This window comes from Entelurus aequoreus, linkage group LG07 (genome assembly GCF_033978785.1).
Source record: "Entelurus aequoreus isolate RoL-2023_Sb linkage group LG07, RoL_Eaeq_v1.1, whole genome shotgun sequence".
Taxonomy (NCBI): Eukaryota; Metazoa; Chordata; class Actinopteri; order Syngnathiformes; family Syngnathidae; genus Entelurus; species Entelurus aequoreus.
In genome coordinates, this window is record NC_084737.1 from 44816845 (window position 1) to 44844680 (window position 27836).

Here is a 27836-nt window from a genome sequence, read left to right on the forward strand (position 1 = left end):
CTAAACACAGACATGCCCCCCCCCCCTCCCCTCCCCACATCCACACCCAGAGCGCGACTCTATTCTTCTTTCCCTTGTGACACAGAAAGAATCAGAAGGACGACACCGCAACTCTCCAATAAAACACTCAGATCTTCTGTTTCTTGCCGATACTACATTAAAAAAAAACGTAAAATAACGCAGTAACGCATCATGTAGTAGCGGTAACGGAGTTACTGAATATAAAAAATAACGCGTTAATTACTAGTTACCGCCGAAACTAACGGCGTTACAGTAACGCGTTACTTTGTAACGGGTTAGTCCCAACACTGTGTACTGATATGATCCGGTTTAAGAGGTTGTTCAAATTATAAGTGCTTACAAAGTACAAGGAAGAATTATGAGAAATACCTTCAACCTTATTGAAAACAAGATATTCTTCATCTCAGTATGTTTATCACGACTGACTTAGTTATATATTGCTAGAACTGCTGTATTAATCACTCACTGATGTAATTGTGTTACAAAAAGAAGACAGTAAATGAATATATGTATTTGTAAACGCTCAGAAGTGGGGAAAGGGTTAGGATAAAATAAGCTTTGCTTCTTCCTACTCCTTTTCGGACATGATGTAAGGAGAAATGATGTGAAATGATGTGTGATGTATTATTGCTGTGAGTGTGTTCATGTTCGAAATAAACTAAACTCAATCAATCAACCACCATCTTTCAGTGCAGAGTGTAATTCTGTAAGTCAACCCACGTTACGCACAAACCACGTTACGCATTAATCATATAGCCTACTATCATGTCAATACACAAAGTAAAAAATCATTACATGTAATGCATTATATTGTGCCAAGCAAATACTACCCCATATGTGCCTGATGTACATACAGTACCAGTAACCGCAATTAAACATGCTAATGTTGAAATGCATTTCCTCCGTGTATCAGCATATTGAGAACAAAATAGGCACGGACACTACCCATATCCACATAGGGACAAATATATTTTCGACAAATAAAACCTGTCAGTGGGAATACACAACATCTGCGGTCCCCCCAAAGGTTTCTCATTGTCATCCCATTGGGTTGAGTTTTTGCTTGCCCTGATGTGGGATCTGAGCCGAGGATGTCGTTGTGGCTTGTGCAGCACTTTGAGACACTCGTGATTTAGGGCTATATAAGTAAACTTTGATTGATTGATTGTGTGATGGTGTTTCGCTCCTAAGCATTCGTTGCATGAACATAATAGCTTTGTTAGACACAATCATAGACTGTATTGGACAATATAGTTTAAATACCAAATGTCAATTTCCATTTATTACAAATAGCAAGAAAACTTTGATTCCTTACTTACCTCAAGGAGGAAATTAGCAAGTTTGGCGTCAGATGAAAAAATCGTCTCCGCCTTCAATCGTCTCCATCTTTCCAAGGCATCCCCGATACAAATTTTTGTTCCTGGCTTTGTCATGAATAAGTTGGTGTCATTTCCGGGCCGGATTTGGCCCCCAGTTGAAAAAAACTGCTATACAGGCTTTTAGTTTTCATACATATTTCACATTGATGTTTCTTTTAGAGCAGCAACATCCAAACTGTTAAGATGACCCATCCTCACTCTTGTCTACATTGTGACCTGAACTCCTCTGCGTGCAAGCTTCCATTCGCAGCGCAATGCAACCACAATATTATTTGAGATAATTAAAAATGGAGCCGCTAAACCACACCGAGAGGCTCGGCGCTGGTGTGGACCTCAACCCAAACACACACAGAGAGAGCTTGCATCTTTACAAGTTTCTTTTTATTGGTGTACTTTGACAATAACAATGATGGTATAAAAGAAAATCCCCATCATACAAATTTCAAGAATCAAAAGAGAAATATGTCAATACACAAACAGATCCACGTAAGGCTGACATCAAGTTTTGACATGTGTTTTTTAGTGACCAATTCATAGAGCATGCCCCTCTATACAATGTGGGACAATATATTCCATATTTAGTGGTCTGTTCCTAATTTTTCATTGGTTCAAATTCCTCAAAAAAAAAAAAAAGTGTAGACTTTGGAGTAGATTGTGTTGTTAGTTTAGGTGCCAGTATTTTTCATCGCATTAAAAGCACATGGTGGTAATGGCAAACAACCCGCTACCTTTTAGTGCAGCTCACTCATCTACACCCCGACTGTAAAACACAACTTAAGAGGACACCGGCCTTGATCAGGGCGGGTGCCCACCTCTGCCATGATAAGTCTATAATCTTCGACTCCAGCATTTCAAGAGCGGGGAGGCCACTTACATGCAGAATCAGCTGCAAATGTGAGAGGAATCCAAATTTTGGGGGGATATTTCCATTTCTTGTGTTTGAAACAAGGGTGTGCTGTGAAGCAGTGATGTAAAAAACATTGATGTCGCTGTGTAAGCTTCACTTTAGCACTTAAATGGCACCTGGTACCAGCCAACCCACTCCAAATCCTTGTTCTTTATGCTACCATCTGTAGTAAATTTAAGACCTTGTAGATTTTCTAAAACACTACACACGACAATATTTACAATGATTTTTTTCTTGATATGCACTTATTTCAATTTAAATAACTGCTTGTAAAAAAAAAAGAAATTAAAAAGTTGTGTGAAAAACACTGCAATAAATTAAGAAGCTTTTAAGGCTGCCAGTTTTGTCAGATGCCCAAGAATGGTTCCTTCATTCAAACTGGCATTGAATGGATCAGAACAGGTGAGGTTATGATACTGTGAGCAGCAGGCTCGGTCATATATATATATATATATATATATATATATATATATATATATATATATATATATATATATATATATATATATATATATATATATATATATATATATATATACATACATACATATATATATATACACATTTACATATAAATACATATACATATGTACACATATGCATACTTAAATATATATATATATATATATATATATATATATATATATATATATATATATATATATATATATATATATACACACACACATACATGTATATATACAGTATATATATACACATATATATACATACATATATATACATACATACATACTCAATTTCCTGTTTTAGATCAAAGCATGAGAGTGCGACTGATTTAGAGTTCTTGTCTTCATGGCAGAACAAAATATTTTGTTGAATATGCTGCTGCTTGTTCTTCATTGATAAAGCTCAATGGTGACTTAATACAACCAATCATATCACTTCAATGTCAAATCTTCATGTGGCGCTTGTTACCTTAACCACTGTTTCTCTAGTCTATTGAGCTTTTAATTTAAAGCAATGATAAAGTAAAACATATACAGTGTATCACAAAAACATCAATAAAGGAACCTGCTCAGTTGCTCACTACTTGGCTCCATTAAATCATCAGTGCAGAAAAGGAAAACTCTCCAAAAACTTTTCTTTATCTGGAGTGCGGTTGCACCTCTGGAGGTTTTTAGCCATTTCACTCAAACACGCATGAAAAAACTTTTGATGCTTTGTGTAAATGTCGCGAATGTCTAGGAGCATCATTGGGCACCTCCTTAGCAATTGGTTAAGAGGTAAAAACGTGCTTCAGCTTTGCCACACTGCACCACAACCAAGTCTACTGATGGTTTAGCAGGTGGTATCATGTCTCCAATTGCACAGATCAAATACATCATAGTCGAGCATGTACCTCCAAATATTGTGATGGGTTTTAAAACCCAAAACAAAAATGTGTTTTTGCATGTCAGTTGGAATGAAGTTACAGGGATGACTGTGGTCACATGTTCTTCAAATTGTTTCCAGCAAGCACACAGTAGACTCTCCCTTTCTCTAAAGGTCAGCACCATTGATTATCACTTTGCTTGAAAGGAGGAGCTCAATGAAACACGTGGACAGACAACATTTATTACGCTCTCTTGCTCCTTCTGCGGTTGTCACACAAAATGGCGTCCTCAGATGCGTCTGCTATGCAGATTAACGCACACCCATCCTAAACTGGTCCCAGTCCATTTCATCAGACATGCCATCTGCATGAAATGAAACAGTTGCCAGGTTTGAACACAGATCTGAACCATACAACCCCTACATAACTACATGTGACTACATGATTCAGTGCATCTAACACAGCCCGTCATACCGCAACTTCTATGTTGTCGCATCAACTGCAAACAATTTGAAAAAATAAACCAAAAAAAAAAAATCAGCAACAATTACTCAAAATAATTCTTAAAAGATCAAATAAATAAGAGGTCCAGCCTCAGTGGGAACACAACAGTAATTCATCCACACACACACACACACACACACACACACACACACACACACACACACACACACACACACACACACACACACACACACACACACACACACACACACACACACACACACACACACACACACACACACACACACACACACAAATAACATATATCTTAAGAAATCCTTACAAGGCGATTTGTGTGAAATGGAATAGTTGTGTGATGAGGACATTGGGGAATGTCTACAATTTTTTCTCGATTTTTCTCATCATGTTCAGGGTGGGATGGTCCATTTAAAGCACACAGAAAAAAAGAAAAAAAAAGGGCAATTATTCGACTGCTGTGTACCATCAGAGTGTCAGGCAGTGTCAGTGCACAATGTCCGACTGCACGCCACCCAACAAACAAACAAGAAAGACCCAAATGAGAGGTAAAAGCAAAGCTCTATCAGATGTGTATATGTAAAAATGTAAGTAATCGGAAGAGGTTTCAGTTTACAAAAAATAATAAAGGCAGCCATCAATACATTAAGAGATACAGTAATCACAGAACCCCGTAGTGCAGGCGGGCCGGCTAACGGAGGCATTAACATTATGCAATCTAACAAATAACAAATCAAAAGCTTCTGTAAACACCATCTGGACAGTGACAGCAATCAAGTCCTATACCTCCGGTTCACACGTATGATAATGGAGGTGACAGAACAATTTCTCATTCCCAGGTCTGTGATTACACGCCGCAAACAAAATGGGGTCTAAGGTCATCCCGTCACTCTGATTCTGATGACATGACAACAACTATCTATTTGCATCAGCTCTCACCATCCGACTTAGACAGGTTCCCAAAAGACATTGTTCTTTACTGGGTGGCATGTTGACTTAGGGAAAAGGTGCAACGAATACAACGTATGCATATGCAGTCCTTCCCTCTCTGTCAAATGCGAGGATATTGTAGCACCTGTGCTATTGCATCTGTATCATGAGGCAGTCTAAATTCATCTGTGTGATATTACAGCTTATTGCTAACAGGAGGAGCGATGCTCTCCCACACACAGTCACTCGCTGACAGCCAGGTACATCCAAAGCAACAACACAAATATCACAGTCTTCGAATGGTATGTTCACAGGGTAAAATATAGTTGTAAAAATGAGCAAGATATTAATATATTCTAAATTTAGCATAAACTATCTCACATATAGATGATTGAAAACACTCACTCTTCATAGAATTTTCTCCCGTTCTCTTCACTTGTAAATTTTGGCATACCTTTTGCAGAACCAGCTGCAAGCTTCCACGCGGTAAAAGGTGTGTGTGCATGTGAGTGGGTACATGCAATTTTTTTTAACCGGACTACTGCATTTGTGTAAGATGTGCAAAAGCAAAAAATAAAAAATAAAAGACCACGGCATCATCATCACCTCGCGAGTCAGAACTGCTGCGTGCGTACATAAGTGGCAAGTGAGTTTCACGGCCTGTTTTATGAAACATATGTAAATGAAATCGCAGGGATGACATCTCTTCGGACCAATTAATGAATCAATGGATGTTGAAGGCCAAAATGGTGAAAAAAGGCATGTGGACGTTGAAGACAAGATAAGCCCAGATGAGTGGAGTGATGGACTGTGGCACAAACAAGTGCAGCATTAACCCTATCGTCTTATATGTTTTATCCAACACATTTTTGGAGCATTTTGAGTCTTCGTACTTTTTTTTTTTTTTTTTTTGCATACCCACAAAAGAAATACAGCAAGAATCAACTAAAACGCGTTTCAGCAGTGCGCAACTGGTGAGATATGGCTGACGTCCAGAGAACTTTTGATTCCCAGGTGGTTCTCAGTCCAGCTGTGTCTACATCAGTAGTCGGCTACAGGTGCAAGGTTTCTGCTCAAGCTGACCGTGATGTTGGTGTAGAGAGGTCTCCTGGACACCAGGGGGGAGTAGTTTAAGTTGTTCAGACCATCCACTCTTTGCCTCTCCTTTGAGTGGCGGAGAAGACTATACCTGTGAGAGCAATCAAACAGTTTTTTTTTTTAGAACAGATTTTACTTTACACTTTATACTTTAAAGGGGATCAATGATGATTTTGGATTTTTGGTGTAAATTTTGCTCCACATTCGCTTTTATAACCTGTTATTTTGAGTCCGTCTGCAAGATGTTTGTTTGTGGAGAAGTTTCGAGATTGCGAATGAAACCAAGCCCTAACCTTTTCAAAAGTATACTTCATCTTCTGAAAATGTATACTGGTAAATATGTACCGGTACTTTATCTTCAGAACTATCGTCACTGTGATTTCATTCCAGACATTGTCAAAAATGAACTTCATAAACATATAGATTCACCAGGTCACAACATTAAGTACAGCTGGACACTCGCCGATCAATGCAGAGCACCATAAACAAGTTGCTTTTAGTGACATGCAATTATGTCACTGCATGTCGTACATCTGCATTATGCGCATGCCTAGAATAGATGAAAATAATACTTTAGCGTACGTTCTCTTGTGTTTCCTCAAACTCAGCTGGCCTCGTACAAAGCCTCCCCACCCCCCAATAGCTTAACTTAATACCCAAATAAGTACATCCATCTCGCTGTGACATCACAATGTAACCATACTGCAAAACCCCATGTGCAGAGGCACCCAAAACTGCATGCCAGCGCACGCCCAATAGCATGAACCTTATGAGTATACAACATTTTAACAACATTTATAAGTCACACAAAAAGAAAATCGTCATAGGTCCCCTTCAAAAGTATTGATTTTAACCAGTTTATTCTATTGTTGAGAATGTATTGGTGGGAATGCAACAATTATTTCCACAGTGAGGTCCTCGAGCTGTATGTCACATGCAAAGTCTTTAAACAAGTTAGAATTCTCTTAAAGTCATTGCTCGGGTGCTTTTCATGTGACTGGCTCACATGTCTCAAAGCTTCATTCAAATTATTGTGTGGGTGTGTGTGTGTGTGTGTGCGTGCGTGCGTGCAAAGAAGGTTTGTATTCAATGGCACCGACCTTCCCAGGAACTGGACCTCTCCGCGATGGTGGTGTTGAATGGACTTGTAGCGCCCCTGCTCTCCATGTGGTCTGCTTACGGTGTAATTGGCATACAGCACCCTACAAACAGATTTTGTGCTTACTGATGCATGAAGTCCAATCTGTTGCATTGGTGACCCTAATTAGCGTATGTTCATAGAATGCCTACTTGCTCATCTAACAATATGATATTGCACTACAATTAAGGATGGTTACCTTTCACATTTAGATCAATACGGTGCCTTTTCCTGGTACCTGGGAATCGATACTAGTACTCAACAATACCAATTTTTGATACTCTTGTGTGTGTCCGTATGTTTAGAAATGTTAATTGTTTAATAGTGAAACCCCTTTTTAATTTAACATTTAACACTGAGTTGATGATTATAATTGTGCTTTCAAGTTGTTATACATTGTGTTTTTACACCTCTGAGTCTCATCTGCAAGTATCATCTAGTAGACTTTGCATAAAAATGTATGTAATTACAAGACGTTAGACGGCAGAAGTGTGTAGGCTACGATGTTTTATTAGTGATTCCCAGAGCCCAAAAAAAGTCTGCGGGCTATAGAGCGTTTTCTATTCGGGCTCCAGTACTATGGAATGCCCTCCCGGTAACAGTTAGAGATGCTACCTCAGTAGAAGCATTTAAGTCCCATCTAAAACTCATTTGTATACTATAGCCTTTAAATAGACCCCCTTTTTAGACCAGTTGATCTGCCGTTTCTTTTCTTTTCTCGTCTGCCCCCCTCTCCCTTGTGGACGGGGTGGGGGAGACACAGGTCCAGTGGCCATGGATGAAGTGCTGGCTGTCCAGAGTCGGGACCCGGGGTGGACCGCTCGCCTGTGCATCTGCTCGAGATGGTCTCCTGCTGGCCCCACTATGGACTGCACTCTCATTATTATGTTAGATTTACCATGGACTGGACTTTCACAATATTATGTCAGACCCATTCAACGTCCATTGCATCCGGTCTCCCCTGGGGTAATATACATATGCGGTCCTCTCCAAGGTTTCTCATAGTCATTCACATCGACGTCCCATTGGGGTTGTGAGTTTTTCCTTGCCCTTATGTGGGCTCTGTACCGCGGATGTCGTTGTGGCTTGTGCAGCCCTTTGAGACACTTGTGATTTAGGGCTATATAAATAAACATTGATTGATTGACTGATGTTTTGCCATAGCCAGTCTTTGCTAGTAAGATAAATGTGTCAGTCTTGTCTTTTGTTGAGCCCTACAACATGTTTATACTGCAAGTATTGTACTTAGTACACACCAGTTTTTGTATCTTAGTTGTAGTTTTGATCACCATATTTGGAGGTGTTGCAATCGCCATGTAAAATTGCAAAAATTGCAGATGCTAATTGAAAATCCAATCCAATGTAGATTAGCATCAAGCTCGCACATTTTAAAAAGTGTAGCCTTACTTTACTTTGGAGCGCCTTCTTCTTGCTTTGCTGGCATGGAAAATTGTAACATTACCTAGAGCAGTCCTTCTCAAATAGTGGAGGGGCGCAGTGCGATGCTAGAGGGGGGTGAATGTGACCTCAGGGAACATGCTTTTTTTGCCGTACCAGAATATGATGAAGCATATGTATCACTTTACTTCACTGTTACCACGATGGGAGACGAGGAAAGACCGGTGTGTTGTTTCCTTTAATGTTAATAAGCTTAAAATGTTATGCAGAGGCATATTTTCTTCTTCCTCAGGCGGGGGCGTGACAGAAAATATTTGAGAAGCACTGACCTAGAGGCAGTGCTAGGGTAGTTTCCCGGCCAAGTGCTTGAGCTGGTGCCAAGAGTGCAACTAAACGTGACGTCACGTGCAACAAACGTGTCAAAATATTCTCGCGTTTGTTTTTATGTTAATCGGTACCAATGAAATCAAGCTGTTACCTAAAAAAGTACCAAATTCAGTACCCATCCCTGTATACAATACACAATTATATTGGTAATCAAGAGCCACTGTGTGTGTTTTTCCTCAAACTTGTATGTACAGCTACATGCGCTAAGAAAGCTATGTGATAAGGTAAATGGAATTGAAAAATAATACAGTACACCCAGACTATTTGGCTTATCCAGCTCTTGAACATTCTTAATGTCATATTGACAGCCTGCTGCAGCAGTACAGTATGATAGGACAGGGTCTCTGTATATTTATGTGTGTTCTCACCTGCTCCAAAGGTCATCGTCTTCTCCTCCCCAGCCCCAGAATGCATTAGGAAATCCATTAATCTTTTTGAACTGTCCCACCGTCATGCCACTGACACCGCCAAAGAACTCATTATACGGAAGCCTTATAGAGAAAATTTTGACATATTAAAAGTATATCAATCATGGACTGCACTTACTTACTCAATACTCCATAGGAAACTGTATCAGGACTCACATGTAGGAATACTTGTCAAGTTTGACTGCAAAGTGTCTGGGCATGTCAGTGCAGCCATAGTAGTTCCTGTCATTCTCCATGAGGTGGTCAACGTCATGGAAGATAAGACAGTCCCAATTCAGGTCCTTCATGGCCTCCTTGTAGCCCACGTTGAACAACATTGCTCTGTTAAATGGCTCCGTGCCAGCCTGGACAGGAGGTAGAGACGAGTCATTAACATGGAGGGTTGGGTGGTTACAAAGGTGAACCTGCCAATACCTGGATGGGAGCGCATACCTGCTCAATAACATAAAAGCCAAACTGGAGCTTCTGTTTCTGTAGCACTGGCACCAGATGTCTCAAGAGGATGGGCAAGTGCTCGGGTCGGTTCCTGAACGGGATTAAGATTGCCACCTAAGGCCACACAAAATAGAAGAGATGTGAGCCAATAGGCATGTGTGATTAAAACACAGAAATGCATTGACATCTGATCATAAATCACAGCGGACGCAGGAGGGCATGTGATGTCAACTGAAAGATGTGTTGTTGATTTTATGCGGATGTGGATGTGTTTAAAATCCTATTTTAAGCTTCTTTTGGAGTTGAATAAAAAGCAAACAGTCACATGAATAACAGCTTATACATAGACTGCCTATTGTTAGTTGCGAGTGCTATTATTGTTCTGTAAGAGAGATCATTTGTTTTGTCAGAGCATACACACAAGGCAGATTAATGCATGAGACAGACAGATGTCTGGCAAGACTGTGCAATGTGGCTCATAAATAAATGGCGCTGTACGTGATCAGAAATCAGCTACTTCCTGTACAGGAATGTGGATTTTTGAAGAACTGCTGGGAAAATCCAAATAAACGCTTGAACACTTGAGAGAAGTAGAAGCCAAGAGTGTAACACACCATGCACACATGATTAAATAAAAAAAAATAGCATCCTTTACACAAGTGTTTAAGCTGTTAACTATTGCGTTATGGCTTCTGAGTAAATTAACAGTATGTTTTTTTGGTAAATGTTCCTATGAAGTGACACGGTTACCTTCCAACGGGGTAAACAGTCTTTGGGCTCCCAGTAGCCTCCTGAGGCAATAGTAGACTCTTGCTCCATCAGTGATCTCTCCACATCCTCCAACGACACTTCACTCATATTCACCTCCAATCTACCTTCTGTGGTTAAAAAACAAATCAAATTTTGGATAATAAAAGAGGAAGGAAACAACAAAACAGATATGCATTGATTACTAATAGATGAGTGAACGAGCATGTAGGAGAGGAAAAGAGCAACACTAACAGTTGAGTGATCAGGAGCATAATTAGACAAATTTAGCTTCTGTGGAACGACAAACATTTGTAAGTATCATCAATCACTGCTGAAATAAAACACCACCTCTCCACCACTCTAAAAGTCATTATTTTAGAATAACTGAAAAACTGATTATATCTCTTAGAACTCAGTAACTTAACTTCCGTTCCTCTTTTTTAATACAGTCACATTAGGGCTGGGCGATATGGGCGAAAAAGTATATCTCAATGTATTTTTACTTAAACTGGATATTTGATTTATATCTCGATATATTTTCCGGTGAAAGTATACATATAAAGATATTCATTTTTGAGCAAGATTCACTGAAATTGAAGTGAATGACAACTGTAATGTAAACAGTCAGTGGCACTTTTATTAACTCAGTTAGTAAAGATGGGTATTAACAGAACAGAAAAGATAATGTTTAAGTAGCACATTAAACATTCACAGAATTACGAAATGTAAATAAAATAGAAACATATTATTTCTACGTAAAATAAATAACATAGCTGTGCAAATAATAAAAAATGTATCAAACTCAGATAACAAATACATTTGCAGAAAGGCACTTTTTAATTCCCAGTCGACGATGTAATGGACTGTCACACATGTACGGTTCGGGTCAGTGCCAAGTAAGTGACTTGACTTAATTGTGTGGCTATGATCTTCGTCACTTTGACATACATTTTTGGCAGCATTTCCCGTTCGAAATATGCCTGGCTTGGCAACTCGAGAACAGTTTTGATTTGGGCTTACATGGTAAACAACTCAAATGAATGTTTTATTCAGGCGCATATATTTGTCCAAATCTGGCCAAGTAGACGCAGTGAGTTTGCTGGACGTTGTCTACATTGCTAAAAGAAAAATGTAAAGAGGAAAATCCCTATGCCATCTTCCACTAGTTTTTTTAATATATAAATCACCCGCTTGAATATTCCCACTCCTCTTCTACGACTCACATAAACCACATAAATGAATAATTACAAATAAAGTGTACCTTATGATTATTCTAAGCATGCAAATAAAGTAAACAGTCCCATTTTGGCTGAATAAACAAAAAGCACCTTCCATAAAATGTAAATTACTTAAACAGCATTTAGGCTCCTACACACAAACTGTCGCAATTTGTAACAAAATATAGTATTTTCACTTGTATTAGTTGAGGTTAGATGGGTCTTAACTGCGCTAATATTTGGCATAAATCCAAGCAGCTGTGTGCATTCATCTACATATTTACATGTGCACAACAGAGGAGCTCGGTAATTTATGAGAGTAGTGTATGTGTGTTTAAGACAATGGCAACGTGTTGGCTGAGTGATGTCAGTGAGTAAGTGGGCGAGTAAAAGAGAGAGAGGTAGCGCTGCACTAAGCAGTAGAAGAATGAACAGGTCCAGTTGTGTCCTGCAAAACTAATGATAAAGCAGATTGTCACAAATCGGCAGCATTATTACCTGTCACTATTTCCACTCCTTGTGCAGATCTGAATGCTTATTAATTAAATGTTTACCTAAGTTTGAAGGAAATGTGGTAATACTAATCGCCACATTTGGCGAGGCGTGTTTTAAAGCAACACTTGAAGCGCGACGCTTCTTTGTTTAAAGCGTCACCTTTGTCGTTAGTTTTGAAGCCCAAATACCTCCATATTGCGCATCACGCACCCTCTTTATTAACCAGTAGAATTGTCGTTTTTTGACATTCTTCCTCTCCAAGATGTTATTGCCTGTATGCACTTTGTGTGTGCGTTTTGACTCACTCAACATCATGCGCCTCAGCTCTGGAGTCACCACCACAGATGAAAGAAGGGTACCGGTACTTTTCAAAGGCAGTATAGTACCGATTTCAATCAATTAGTATCGCGGTACTTTATTACTACTGGTATAATGTACAACCCTAGTTTGGAAGTACATATACACCTACTATTTTGGTTTATTTTGTCAGAAAAACTAATGTCAAATCGACACCAATTTCACACACGTCCGCACACGTCCGTGGTTGCAGTTATCGCGCCCGTTGTTTAGTTGGCCATTCTCTCTGTATACACGACTCTGTGGACAAGTAAACAACAGGCGCCATATGTTGGGTACCTGGGATGTGTGCGGCCTCAGCATGCAATTGTTTTCCTGACAAATAAAACAAAATAATGAGTCAAAACATAGTTCTTAACATACTCCAGCTCATAAACTTACAATACAACAAGCATTTATTTCCTCAAAGTAGAATTTTGTGGCTATTTTGTGGCCATATTTGATGCATTCCGCCACTAAATTAATGCAGTGTTCAGTGACCAGCGGGCTTCTGACAAGCTCCCGCCGGCGCAATGTACGTCAGAAAATACAGACCGACCAAAAATAAAAACGGAATACCCTCATTTTGCCAAAAACCTCATTAGCTTGGGACCAACAATTACGGAACATTTTAGACTTTTGTGTGAAGTACGGTACATCCGGAAAGTAGTCACAAAGCTGAATTTTTTTCCACATTTTGTTATGTTACAGCTTTATTCCAAAATGGAATAAATTCATCTTTGTCCTTGAAATTCTACAGACAAAACCCCATAAAGACAATGTGAAAAATGTTTTTATTCTTATTTAATTTTGCAAATGCATTGAAACTAAAAAAAAAACCTGAAAAAACACATGTACATAAGTATCCACAGCCTTTGGTCAATACTTTGTTGATGCACCTTTGGCAGAATTACAGCTTCAAATATTTTTCAATACAATGCTACAAACTTGACACACATTTCTTTGGGCAGTTTCACTCATTGCTTATTGCCCATTTCTGCTTGCAGCACCTCTCCATCAGTTTGGATGGGAAGTGTTGGTTTTCATCTAGGTTTTGTCTGTACATTGCTGCATTCATCTTAGTCGAGTCAGGGAGGTGACTCTGTCAGAGCAAATTCCTCTGTGGAGAGAGGAAAACCTTACAGAAGGACAACTATCTCCGCAGCAATCCACCATCAGGCCTATATGGTAGAGTGGCCAGACGGAAGCCATTTCTTAGCAAAAAGTTTGTCAAAATGCACAAAGGACTCTCAGACCATGAGAAACAAAATCTCTGGTCTGATGAGACAAAGAATGAATGCCAGGCACCACTAATCGTCAGGCCAATACCATCCCTACAGTGAAGCATGGTGGTGGCAGCATCATGCTTATGGATGTTTTTTAGCGGCAGAAACTGGGATACTAGTCAGGATACAGGCAAGGCAAGGCAAGTTTATTTATAGAGCACAATTCGTACACAAGGCAATCCAACGTGCATTACGGAAAATTAAAAATAAAAATATAAAATCATGTTTTAAATTAAATTCAGAAAATACAATAATCAAAAAACAATCATATTTAATGAAAATAAATCAAATACTTTAGATAAAATACTTTCAGTTGTCATATGCACAATTAAATACAAGTGTTTTCAGGCTGGATTTGAACATTGCCAACGTTGAAGCCCGCCTCATATCTTCAGGAAGACTATTCCAGATTTCAGGAGCATACAACTGAAACACAGTTTCACCATCTTTGGTCCGGATTCTAGACACCAGCAGGACACCACTCCCTGAGGTTCTCATGAGCTCAAGGCTCAGTGGATTGTTGGAAGAAGAAATTCGAAGGAAAAGACCATTCGTGCCCCAGCCGATAATGTTCCAGATGAAGGTTGATATTGATCTGGACTATCTTGCCAGTTGTGCTGAATACAGAGTTATTGATAATCAGTTTTAAGCGCACAAATGCAGTGTGAAGAGGTTTGTGTACGCTTTATTATTTGCCCTAATTATACCTGCTTCATTCTCTTTCTTCTCATTTGTATTTCGTTCGGAAGTCCAAATTAAGCCGGCGTTCAACATTTACTTAGCTGCCTTCTTAAATAAATCTGTTTCTTTTTTCTCCCATCAATGCACTTCAAAATGTTCTGTTCTTTTAATTTGTGAAGCAAATAAGAATGTTGCGTTATGTTTTTTATTGAATAGTATAAAATGGATATCATTTCCTCTGTGCGATACAAAGGGTCCCATCTGGCGGATACACCCACTCGAGAGATCTGGTTTTCAGTTGAATAATTCAGGTGTGTTAGTCCGACTTTTCAAAAACCGACCACGATCGGATTAATGTTTTTCCATTGGTTGTAGGATGCTTATTTAGAGCCAAATTTTTTGAGAAATCAGACTAATTTAGTGCATGGACATGTACTGACTGATCTGTTCGATGCAGCAATGAAGTGAACAGGCCGATGTTCACCTGCCGTCAGTGACACGTAGATCTGAGTCTCATCTGCATAGTTGTGGTAGGACATATTGAAGCTGCGTATTAGCTGACCTAGTGGCACAGCATGTACAAGTTGAACAACAGGGGTCCCAAAATCGGGCCCAAAGGAACCCCACAGGTCATAACCATTTGGTCAGAGACACAGTTACCAATTTCACAAAGTATATCCTGTGATAGAGATAGAACTTGAACCAGTTAAGAGCAGAACCGAATATTCCCACCCAGTTTTCAAACCTCTGTATCAAGATAGTATGGTCAACTGTGTCAAAGGCAGCGCTCAGGTCCAGCAGAACCAAGACTGAGACTTTTTCTGCATCTGTGTTCCTGCGGATATCATTTTCCACCTTGCTCCGAGCTGTTTCAGTGCTGCGGTGGGGCCTAAAGCCTGATTGGAAAGTATAAAATACATTGCTAAACAGGAGAAGGTCCCTAAACTGTTAGTATAAAACTTTTTCCAGTACTTTGCCCAAAAATGGCAGGTTTGATATGGCCGATAGTTGTTCAGTACTGTGGCACAAAGACTACTCTTTTTAAGAGGGGCTTATGACAGCATTTTTTAAGGCCTTTGGAAATTTTCCAGTCTGAAGATGTTAACTAGATACGTGTATTGTGGTAACAAACTGCTCAGCACAGACTTTATATATCTAGTGGGTAACTCATCAAGGCAGCATGTTGATGGTCTCAAGACTGTGGATGATTTCTTCAACTATTTTGTCAGTGACAGGAGTGAATTATGTGCCAGCTCTATTTGACTAGCTGGCTGCAGAGTAGCTATTTTTTTCCCAGAAATTATTGCATTATAATGCCTTGAACTTCATCATTAAAGATTATTGCAAACTCATTGCACTTTGATTTAGAAATTAGTTCTATTTGAAGTGAAATTGGAGGGTTTGGTTTGGGTCTAAGCTTGCCTCTACACTAAGATGGCTAAGGTTGTACAGAGTATAATCCACCTAACCTTATCCCTGTCCACACACACACAATGCCATCGTTTAAGTTTTGGTTTAAGACCCCCTCCCCCCTCCGTCCGCGGGTACAACACGACCTAGTAGGCATGCGCGGAAAATGGCAGACGTCATAGTTACCTCTGACCTGGAAGTGTATCCTTACCCAGCATATAAACATTGAAGAGATGCAAGCAAGATGTTAATTTCGATTTCTTTTCTGCGACTTGTGGTGCTAAAATACCGAAAATGGCTTTGAGTGTAACCAAGAAGAGGGATTTCTTTGTCTGGACCAACGGCGAGGTGGAGTTGTTATTGTTGCCGTCTGGGTTGTGGTGTATACTAAATACTGCAATCGCACGTTTGCTTCTCTTAAGGTATTCATGTGTGATTTCTACAAGCGCCTGTACATGCAGAAGAAGGAGAAACACAGGCATGTCTGGATGAATTGCCTCCATCTTTCTAGTGTTTACCTTTGAGTGGAAACCGGTTGTGATGAAGCTGGCTGGGAGACGTCACTTCCTCTACGAACTCAGTTTAAAAACGATCAATGAGTACATGACGAGCTAAGAGCCGGAGATTCAAGAAATGGACGGCGCACTTACCCGTGTAAAAAAAAATCCCAAAGAGGGGAACCTTAAACGATGGGTTATGTGGCTGACACAGGTTGTTGGCTAAATAGTTATTCATTTAAGGAGTTATCCGGCATTATATAGACAGGGCCTAAAAGACAAGTAGAAGAAAACAGAAATAATCTGATAAACAACATCGATAACATTCAAGTTTAAAATAGCAAGAAACCTTCGTAATGATCAAATCAAGAGTGTGGCCTGTGTTGTGGGTGGGCCCGTTTAAATGCTGAACAGCACTGAGTTCTTTAGCATGCCTGTGATTGGCTACATCTACAGCCACATTTAAAGGCCTACTGAAACCCACTACTACCGACCACGCAGTCTGATAGTTTATATATCAATGATGAAATCTTAACATTATAACACATGCCAATACGGCCGGGTTAACTTATAAAGTGACATTTTAAATTTGCCGCTAAACTTCCGGTTCGAAACGCCTCTGAGGATGACGTATGCGTGTGACGTAGCCCGGCGAACACGGGTATGCCTTCCACATTGAAGCCGATACGAAAAAGCTCTGTTTTCATTTCATAATTCCACAGTATTCTGGACATCTGTGTTCGTGAATCTGTTTCAATCATGTTCATTGCATTATGGAGAAGGAAGCCGAGCAAGCAAAGAAGAAAGTTGTCGGTGCGAAATGGACGTATTTTTCGAACGTAGTCAGCCACAACAGTACACAGCCGGCGCTTCTTTGTTTACATTCCCGAAAGATGCAGTCAAGATGGAAGAACTCGGATAACAGAGACTCTAACCAGGAGGACTTTTGATTTGGATACACAGACGCCTGTAGAGAACTGGGACAACACAGACTCTTACCAGGATTACTTTGATTTGGATGACAAAGACGCAGACGTGCTACTGTGAGTATGCAGCTTTGGCTTTTTTTTGCGTATGTACGTAACTTTTTTAAAATATATAAGCTTTATGAACCTTGGGTTAGGTGAACGGTCTTTTGGGCTGAGTGATTGTGTGTGTTGATCATGTGTTTGAATTGTATTGGCGTGTTCTATGGAGCTAGGAGCTAGCAGAGGAGCTAGGAGCTAGCATAACACGTACCGTACCGTACGTGCGCGTCACGTATGTAACTTTTTAAAAATATATAAGCTTTATGAACCTTGGGTTAGGTGAACGGTCTTTTGGGCTGAGTGATTGTGTGTGTTGATCGGGTGTTTGAATTGTATTGGCGTGTTCTATGGAGCTAGGAGCTAGCAGAGCAGCTAGGAGCTAGCATAACAAACACGCAGGTGTTATTATGCAGGATTAATTTGTGGCATATTAAATATAAGCCTGGTTGTGTTGTGGCTAATAGAGTATATATATGTCTTGTGTTTATTTACTGTTGTAGTCATTCCCAGCTGAATATCAGGTACCGTGAGTATGCAGCCTTGGCTGCTAAACATTCGATAACTTGACCGTATGTGCGCGTCACGTACGTAACTTTTTAAAAATATATAAGCTTTATGAACCTTGGGTTAGGTAAACGGTCTTTTGGGCTGAGTAATTGTGTGTGTTGATCAGGTGTTTGAATTGTATTGGCGTGTTCTATGGAGCTAGGAGCTAGCAGAGGAGCTAGGAGCTAGCATAACAAACACGCAGGTGTTTTTATGCAGGATTAATTTGTGGCATATTAAATATAAGCCTGGTTGTGTTGTGGCTAATAGAGTATATATATGTCTTGTGTTTATTTACTGTTGTAGTCATTCACAGCTGAATATCAGGTCACCCCCGGCTCTCACAGCATCTTCCCTATCTGAATAGCTTCAACTCCCCACTAGTCCTTCACTTGCACTTTACTCATCCACAAATCTTTCATCCTCGCTCAAATTAATGGGGAAATTGTCGCTTTCTCGGTCCGAATCTCTCTCACTTCATGCGGCCATCATTGTAAACAATAGGGAACTTTGCGTATATGTTCAACTGACTACGTCACGCTACTTCCGGTAGGTGCAAGCCTTTTTTTTATCAGATACCAAAAGTTGCAATCTTTATCGTCGTTGTTCTATACTAAATCCTTTCAGCAAAAATATGGCAATATCGCGAAATGATCAAGTATGACACATAGAATAGATCTGCTATCCCCGTTTAAATAAAAAAAATTCATTTCAGTAGGCCTTTAAGTCCCCTGTGATGATCACACAAAACAAAACAAAGTCAGTAAGTAATTCCATAAAATCATCAATAAATGAATGTGAATTACAGTATGTGGTGGTTTGTAGTTAGTAATATAAAGTATGGATAATTGTTTTATCTCCATTTTGAATGTCACATACTCGAATGATGAAACAACCCCAAAACACAATTTGTGGATTCGGATATTTTCCCTGAATATGGCACAAACACCCCCAACCCTCTGGTTTTGTCGTGTCTGAAACACATATTTAAAGCAAGGAGGGCTAGTTTCAGTCAGAACTGCATTTGCTATGTTTACGTGAAGCCATATCTCAGTTAAAAACTAAATCGAGATTGTAAGAGTTAATAAATAAATACATTATCTATTACTTCAACTACTTGTTTGAGATTAACTAGAGTTTCACTAGACTTTGTGTTCTTTAGGGGAATGTGGATAATCTAACTGTCTGTCTCTACGTGCTTTGATATTAGTTATTGTTTCAGAAGAGAGCGCTTCCTTATTGGGCCTCTGGTTGAGGTGATGTTTATCAGCGCAGAGGTCCTTAGCATCCTAGACAACAATATTGATGCTGTTGGGAATAACAGCTATGAGCACCGCTGGCGGGGGCCAAGCGGGGGCAACTTTGGTTAGTTGAATATGCTGAGGAGGAAGAGGATAGGCAAGGCAAGGCAACTTTATTTGTATAGCGCTTTTCATACACAAGGCAGACTCAAAGTGCTTCACAGACAACAAAGTGAAATGAAAGAAAATAAAAGCAAAATTAAAATGCAGACAATAAAAATAAAAACAGTGCAGACGTTAAAAGTTAAAAGATTAAAAGATTTAGCTGAAAGCTAAGGTGAACATAAAAGTCTTCAGTCTAGTTTTAAAAGTAGTGAGAGTTGGGGAGAGTCTGACATCTTCAGGAAGTTTATTCCAGCTATGTGTTGCATAGTGACTGAATGATGATCTCCCTTGATTTGAGTTTACTCTTGGAACCGCTAACAGATTGGTCTCAGAAGATCTTAGTGATCTAGAGGGCGTATATAGTGGGAGCATATCAGTGATATACTTGGGCCCTAGACCATGTAGTGATTTATATGTGAGCAGGAGGATTTTGAAATCTATTCTCTGATGTACAGGGAGCCAATGTAAGGATTTAAGAATTGGTGTAATGTGCTCACATTTTTTGGTCTTTGTTAGAACTCTAGCAGCAGCGTTCTGAACAAGCTGTAGCTGCCTGACAGTTTTTTTGGGAAGACCTGCAAGGAGACCATTACAATAGTCTAGCCTACTGGTAATAAAGGCATGTACAAGTTTTTCTAAGTCTTGAGCTGATAGGATAGAGGGAAAGATGAATGCAGAAATTTACAGAGACATCCTAGATGAAAACCAACGCTTCCCATCCAACCTGATGGAGATTGAGGTGCTGCAAAAAGGAATGAGCAAAGAGGAATGGGCGAAACTGCCTAAAGATAGGTGTTCCAAGCTTGTGGCATCGTATTAAAAAGACCTGAGGCTGTAACTGCTGCCAAAAGTGCATCAACCAAGTATTGAGAAAAGGCTGTGAACATGTATGTACAATGTGATGTTTTATTTTTTTTATTTTTAATAAATGTGCATTTTTTCTATTGGATTTTTTTAACGTTATTTTTTTTTAACATTTTCACATTGTCATTATGGGTTTTTGTCTGCAGAATTTTGAGGACGAAAACTAATGTATTCCATTTTGGAGTAAGGCTGTAACAAAACAAAATGTGGACATGTGAAGCACTGTGAAGACTTTCTGGATGCACTGTATGTCAACTCTGGTGGCTGCCTCCAATATTGTTTGTAATGATTTCACTATGCCTGTGCTTATACACTTGCTTTTTTGGAATATGTTCATAGGTTTTGTTGTGGCAAGTCTATAGGGCTTCCTAATTTTATAATCACCATATTAACTTAAATATTGAACTAATGCTAACCCTACAAGAAAATGTAAAATACATCTTTATTATGAATATATTTTTGTACTTGATTTTTGCCATGCACAATCCATAATTAATTGACTGCTGATTGTATGTTTGTAATTATGAACATCAATAAAACATATCAATAACAAAAATACAGTATGCCTGTTAACTGTGTATGTTTTTTGTGAAACACAGCTATCATTAACATATCTTTAGAACATATCTCGTCCTGACGCATAGTATATACATATTGAGGCAAAAATATTCCTCAAAATTATTATGGCTACGGCTCACACAACAACCTAATTGTAATGGTGTACCTTCTGTACTGATATCTAATTTACATATACATCATACAACTACCAAACGTTTGACAATGAAGAGCTTTATAACAGTTGTAACACAACTATACATATATGAAAACATATTAATCAGTTTGAATTTGCTCGTAAACATCTAGGGCTTTTCTATGAACATTTGGATTCATTTACATATGAGCCTTTCTATGAAAGTTTGAAACAGTTTGCAGTCACATTGCACATAAAAAAAAACATGTCAAGAATTATATAGCAATAACAGGATTTTTTTTTTTTTTTTCCCAAGATGGCACTGCTGTAGTGACTGCTGTTGGCAGGAGCTCTGTGCTCTTGTGTCATCCTTTTGTGTTCCTGATGTTTCCCTCTTGTTTTCACATGTTTTTTTTGTTTTTTGCCTTTTGGACTGTCCCTTTGTCCCTTTGGGACTGTGCAACAAGGTGTGGCACTTTCGGGACTTCTGCGGTGCTTTTTTGTGGCCTTCATGATCTGCCTCCCGGGAGCATTTTGGCCATGGAGACCAGCTGCTGGGTCTCTGCCACACCAGAGTCCGTTTGGAGAGACTGGAGGAGAGGCGGATGAAGAGACAGGGCTGCGGAACTGGCGCTGAGCATCGGGACGGACGGGCTTCACAGTGTCTTGGCTGAATGAGCAGGTATCGGAAACCTCGGTCTCCTTAGACGCATCCTCGCTCATCCATGCAGACTGGACACTGGCCGAGAGGTAGTGGGCGACCGAGAGTGGAGTCGGCTCTCTTGGTTGCTTTGTTGGGTCAGCTCCTGTCTCTGGCCATACTCCCCCAACCCCAGCAGACGATGGCATGGAACACCACACGTGCTATGGCTATGAGATTTTTTTTCCCTTGGCCTCAGTCTGGACCCCTTCTCCAAGGGCCCAGGCTTAGACTGAATATTTTTTCTCACCCCCAGGCCCCCCACCTGTTTCTCACCTTTTTTGTAAGGGGCGCCGGAAGTTGGCAGACCCGTCAGCGATCCTGTTCTGTCTCCATATAATGTGTGTCTGCTCTTAATGGGATTGTGCTGAAAATCTTAATTTCCCCTCGGGGATTAATAAAGTATTTCTGATTCTGCTTCAGAGGATCCTTGTTATGAAAATATTTTATAAAAATAGGTTCTGCCTAGATCATAGGTCAATCATGTCCAGAGTCAATGATAGTACATTGTCGATTTCTGACCTTCTTGACCATAACTTACAGACAATTTATGTTATCTAACCTCGCACAAATTACTGTTGTCATTGGCTCTCCAGCCTTTACGGCGAACCTTCACTTCCCATACTTTTTGGCTTTATGGATTATTGCGGGGAAAAAGATGCAAATGCTTCGTGCAGTTTTTGCGCAGTTTTGCCCAATGCTACGCAACAAGGCATGTTTACAAGGCAAAAAAACTATTCAATTACAAGAGATGTCGAAAGAGGATGTGCAGTGTACACATAGCCATAGCTGTGGCAAGCCAAAGTTGGCCCCCAATCATTTAAGATATCGTCTGAAACCGAGTTGCCTATACTCTATAATCGGCTCTGACCTGGACAACATACGCCTAAAGAAAGAACAAGACAATAACTTACTCATAGAGGGCAGCCTCTCAGGGCAAACTTGTGAGGGGAGATATGTGAAGTCCTCAGGAAGGTATGCAGTGGGTGGAGCATCACTTTCGCTCATGTTGAAGTCATAGGAGTAATCTGTAAACATACTAATATCAGTCTCTATTTCTGAATAAGGTGTGTACTGATGGGCCTCAAGGGTACAATATATAATATTTTACCTGTGCCATTGATGTTGTAGGCACCTCTCACCACCTGCTCCAGGACCTGAGCTCCAATGTTCTTCACATTTTCTCTGATCTGGATCCCTCTGGCTTGGACCATGAACACATACTCATTCACTGTGGAAAGAGACAGAGGAGGACTTTATTCCTGTGCTCTCAGTTCAAGTGTTTATTTCTAGCAGATTTAAAGAAGATATTAGGCTGATGTAGGTGTAACAGCCTACGATTGTCCATGAATGCTAACGTCTCAGACTTGCTTTTCCTTTGCTTTAAAGCTACAGTAAGATAACAATTGCTATTTTGCTTATTAACTCCCACTTAAAACTGTGGAGTACAATTTGGTGTTTAGGTCAAGAATATAAAACATCAGCACTACTCAAATCGTTGACAGGCGAAACAAAGTGCAGAATAATACAAGATAGTTGTATTACGTCTTTCTTTTGCATTTGCATAAACTGCCCACAATTCTGTGTATATTTCATATTATGGTTCATTTAACATCTATTTGCCGAGCAGAAAAAAACTCTTGAATGTCCCATGAAGTAAGTCAGTTACTTCAAACTGAAATACCTGTAGATGACAAACACATAGTGAGAAGCTAAAGTCAGACCACTGAACACCCATCCATCTATTCATTTTCTACCGCTTGTCCATCTCAGGGTCGTGGGGGGCTGGAGCCCATCCCAGCTGCACTCGGGCAGAAGGCAGAGTACACATACAGTAACCTCAATTTCTCAAAAACAGTAAAACTCCTACCATTGGGAGTATGCCTACAATATCCAGGACAGTTTTTGGTAGAAGGACCATTCGTAATATTGTATTGATCTTATTGTCCAGAGCGCCATCAAAATTATTTTACCTCTGTGTTGCTTAAACTTGTGATAAAATGTCATTCTTTACATTCCTCCTCTCTGTTTAACACTAAAGAAGTTCCAACATGTTTCAACAGCTCATCAAAAAATGCTTGTCATATTTTCTGCCTTAGTGGACTCACTGAAGGGAATTTCCCAAAAACATAACTCGTCTTTCATGTCAAAGAAGAAAACCACTGGAATCTTAATCTGGGATTATGGGGGAACAAGGCAGGGGAAAACTCAATTTTAGCTAACTATAAGATGACAAATTCGAGTTGATTGGAGGGCTCCTGCAGTCTATGCAAGGTAACTGCAATGTGCTCTTTTGTTTCTACAGTATTGCACTGAGTCACTGATGATATTTTGCTATGGGAAAACAGACACTAATAGAAATAAAAGCAAAATCAGATGATGCACGAGTTGTGCAATAAAAACTGATTCAGTGGAATTGTCGATGAGATCACTCAAGTTGAGAGTATGACTATTACATTTACAGTAACACATCAACAGGCTTAATCAGTATTGATCACTAGATCAAGTTTTATGGTTTTGCCCACCGCACCCAGAGATGGTGTGAAATAATTATTGAACTACCCTTTAAATCCTGCACCATGTAAGGTTATGATTTGTAGTACTTCAATACAATACCACAGAGTGATACAAGTGGCTGGAAAGACAGGAAGGTTGGCTTAGCCCATCCATCCATCCATCCATTTCTACCGCTTGTCCCGTTCGGGGTCGCGGGGGGTGCTGGAGCCTATCTCAGCTGCATTCGGGCGAAAGGCGGGGTACACCCTGGACAAGTCGCCACCTCATCGCAGCCAGTAGATCCAAAAGCAGGTCAGAGGAAAGCGCAAGTTTTGTCACATAAAGGGGTCAGTTAAATTAATCTATGTTGTCTAACACACATCCAAATGTGTCAAATTGGTAATATGAAACTCATTCAGTCAATTATTGGATTTGGAAAGAACAAGAAGTGTTCCTGTTTTATGACAGTAAGTACATAGGACTTCACTGTAAAGGTGATTGACAAAAGTACCACAATAAAACCTGACACTTACTGTATTTTGGCTTTTTGGCCACAACTCTTTGAAAAACACTAGTAGTGCTGTACTTTTGTTCTTTCAATGTGAAACATGTTAGCATGCTGCTAAACTCTGTTGAATTGCTTCCCTTGTAAATTTGCAACTCTGCACAATCCCTTGGCCACTAATCCAAACCAAGCAATCCCAACATGATGCACACCCCTCGATAAATGCACGTCCATGTGTGTTTGTGCATGCGCGTGTGAGTAATACCGCTGGGCTAGAAATCCCGGGGATGTTTTGTCATCGGTAATTGTATTACAGTTTCCATCACATTCATTTTATTCAACACAAAGTGCCTAGGCTTGCAGAACTAGACACTTGTGGCTATATAAAGTTATTGCAACAAATATCTCATTTTACCTCTTTTAACTTGCAAATAGTATTGTGTGGTTACAGGAGCTCTGCAGAAACTAGCAATTTTAAAAGGGAATGAAAAAATGTGAAAACTACTGTATAGGACACTCAGTCACTCACTCACTCCAAATGAGGCCCCTCTGTGGCGCCATGTGATGGAAAATTGCTGAAAGATTATTTGCATGTGACCCAGTCAACCCAAGTGTCCTTCCCATGCCTCCAAAGCATAGGGAGATCCTTGTATCTTTCCAAGTACCGTACAAATCTTTGAAGTATACATGTGTATACAAGGGATGAACTGGATTAAACACTAGTTGCCTGCACTAGTGTGCAACCTTTAAATCAGGGGTCTCAAACTCAATTTACCTGGGGGCCACTGGATGCAGAAACTGGGTGAAGCTGGGCCGCAAGAAAAGATTTCTTAAAAAAATCTAACATGCACTTTTTAATGAATTCACTTTCTTTGAATGGCTATCCCGCCCTAGCAACATACTTGCCAACCCTCACGATTTTTCCGGGAGACTCCCGAATTTCAGTGCCCCTCCCGACAATCTCCCAGGGCAACCATTCTCCCGAATTTGTCCCGATTTTCACCCGGACAACAATATTTAAGGCGTGCCGTGATAGCACTGCCTTAAACATCCTCTACAACCTGTCGTCGGGTCCGCTTTTTCCCCATACAAACAGCGTGCCGGCCCAGTCACATGTTGTATGAGGCTTCTGCAGACACACGTAAGTGACTGCAAGACATACTTGATCAACAGCCATACAGGTCACACTGAGGGTGCCCGTATAAACAACTTTATCACTGTTACAAATATGTGCCACACTGTGAACCCACACCAAACAAGAATGACAAACACATTTCGGGAGAATATCCGCACCGTAAGACAACATAAACACAACAGAACAAATACCCAGAACACCTAGCAGCCCTAACTCTTCCGGGCTACAATATACACCCCCGCTACCACCAAACCCCGCCCCCCAACCCCGCCCACCTCAACCGACGCACAGAGGGAGGCGCTTGATATGTGGAGGGGGAAGGGTTGGGGGGTTGGGGTTTGGTGGTAGCGGGGGTGTATATTGTAGCCCGGAAGAGTTAGGGCTGAATGGAATTCTGGGTATTTGTTCTGTTGTGTTTATGTTGTGTTACGGTGCGGATGTTCTCCCGAAAAGTGTTTGTCATTCTTGTTTGGTGTGGGTTCACAGTGTGGCGCATATTTGTAACAGTGTTAAAGGCCTACTGAAATGAATGTTTTTTATTTAAACGGGGATAGCAGATCCATTCTATGTGTCATACTTGATTATTTCGCGATATTGCCATATTTTTGCTGAAAGGATTTAGTATAGAACAACGACGATAAAGTTCGCAACTTTTGGTCGCTGATAAAAAAAAGCCTTGCCTATACCGGAAGTAGCGTGACGTCACAGGAGGTACGATTCCTCACAATTCCCCGTTGTTTACAAGGGAGCGAGAGAGATTCGGACCGAGAAAGCGACGATTACCCCATTAATTTGAGCGAGGATGAAAGATTCGTGGATGAGGAACGTTAGAGTGAAGAACTAGAGAGGCAGTGCAGTGTGTATCTTTTTTCGCTCTGACCATAACTTAGGTACAAGTAAGGCTGAAACGACGCGTCGACGTAGTCGACGTCATCGGTTACGTAAATACGTAGACGCCGTTTTTGTGCGTCGACGCGTCGCATATTTACGTCACACTACCGTCATGGCGAAGCGCAAAGCAGACGATCAAAGCAGACGATGCGAGCGGTGCGAGCGAAGGGGAAAAGCATGCCAAAAGTGTGGGAGTATTTCAATAAACGGCCTAATAATGTTGTTGTATGCACACTGTGTCGAGCGGAAATGGCCTATCATAGCAGCACAACGGCTATGAACGAACATTTGAAAAGAAAACCATCAACTAGTCAATCGTCCGCGCGAGTATACGTTGTCATCATTACACAAAAACATGAATGTGTCATTTGTATCTGCTAGGGGTGTAACGGTACGTGTTTTGTATTGAACCGTTTCGGTACGGGGCTTTCGGTTCGGTACAGGGGTGTACCGAACGAGTTTCTAAGCTAAAGCTAACTTTAGCTGCTAAAGTCTTAACAAGCTGCTTCGCTCCTCTGCCTCTGTCTCAGTACGCAGCATTGTCCCACCCACACAACCATCTGATTGGTACACACGCAGCATTGTCCCACCCACACAACCACCTGATTGGTACAGACGAAGCATTATCAGCCAATCAGCAGTGTGTATTCAGAGCGCATGTAGTCAGCGCTTCAGCGTGGAGCAGATAGGTGTTTAGCAGGTGAGCATCAGACAGCGGACTCTCCCCAAATGATAATAAACACCTCCCAGTCAACTACTAGTAACATCACTATGAGCCCGTTGACCTTCTAGAAAAATAAACTGCAGCTCAGCTCACTCGCAGTCCTGGCTTGAGGTGAAGGCTAATTATCTCTCAGTTCCAGCCACATCGACCCCTTCTGAGCGCCTATTTTCAGCTGCTGGGAATATTGTAAACAAGAAAAGAAGCAGAGCATGTAGACATGCTAACCTTTCTTCATTACAACTGT

The 27836-nt window shown here is 40.4% G+C and overlaps 1 protein-coding gene across 1 annotated transcript in view; it reads right to left on the reverse strand.

Moving 5' to 3' along the window:
* Window positions 1-2992: 2992 nt before the first annotated feature.
* Window positions 2993-27836, reverse strand: part of LOC133653910 (beta-1,4-galactosyltransferase 5-like) — a 122920-nt gene continuing 98076 nt past the window's right edge. Inside the window, exons 2-9 of the mRNA XM_062053746.1 lie at window positions 22953-23072; window positions 22756-22869; window positions 10685-10812; window positions 9932-10048; window positions 9656-9843; window positions 9440-9562; window positions 7249-7350; window positions 2993-6239 (exon numbers count right to left, since the gene is read on the reverse strand). Coding sequence (XP_061909730.1) covers window positions 6092-6239; window positions 7249-7350; window positions 9440-9562; window positions 9656-9843; window positions 9932-10048; window positions 10685-10812; window positions 22756-22869; window positions 22953-23072 — 1040 coding nt within the window. The 3' untranslated portion in view covers window positions 2993-6091. The remainder of the gene's footprint in view (window positions 6240-7248; window positions 7351-9439; window positions 9563-9655; window positions 9844-9931; window positions 10049-10684; window positions 10813-22755; window positions 22870-22952; window positions 23073-27836) is intronic.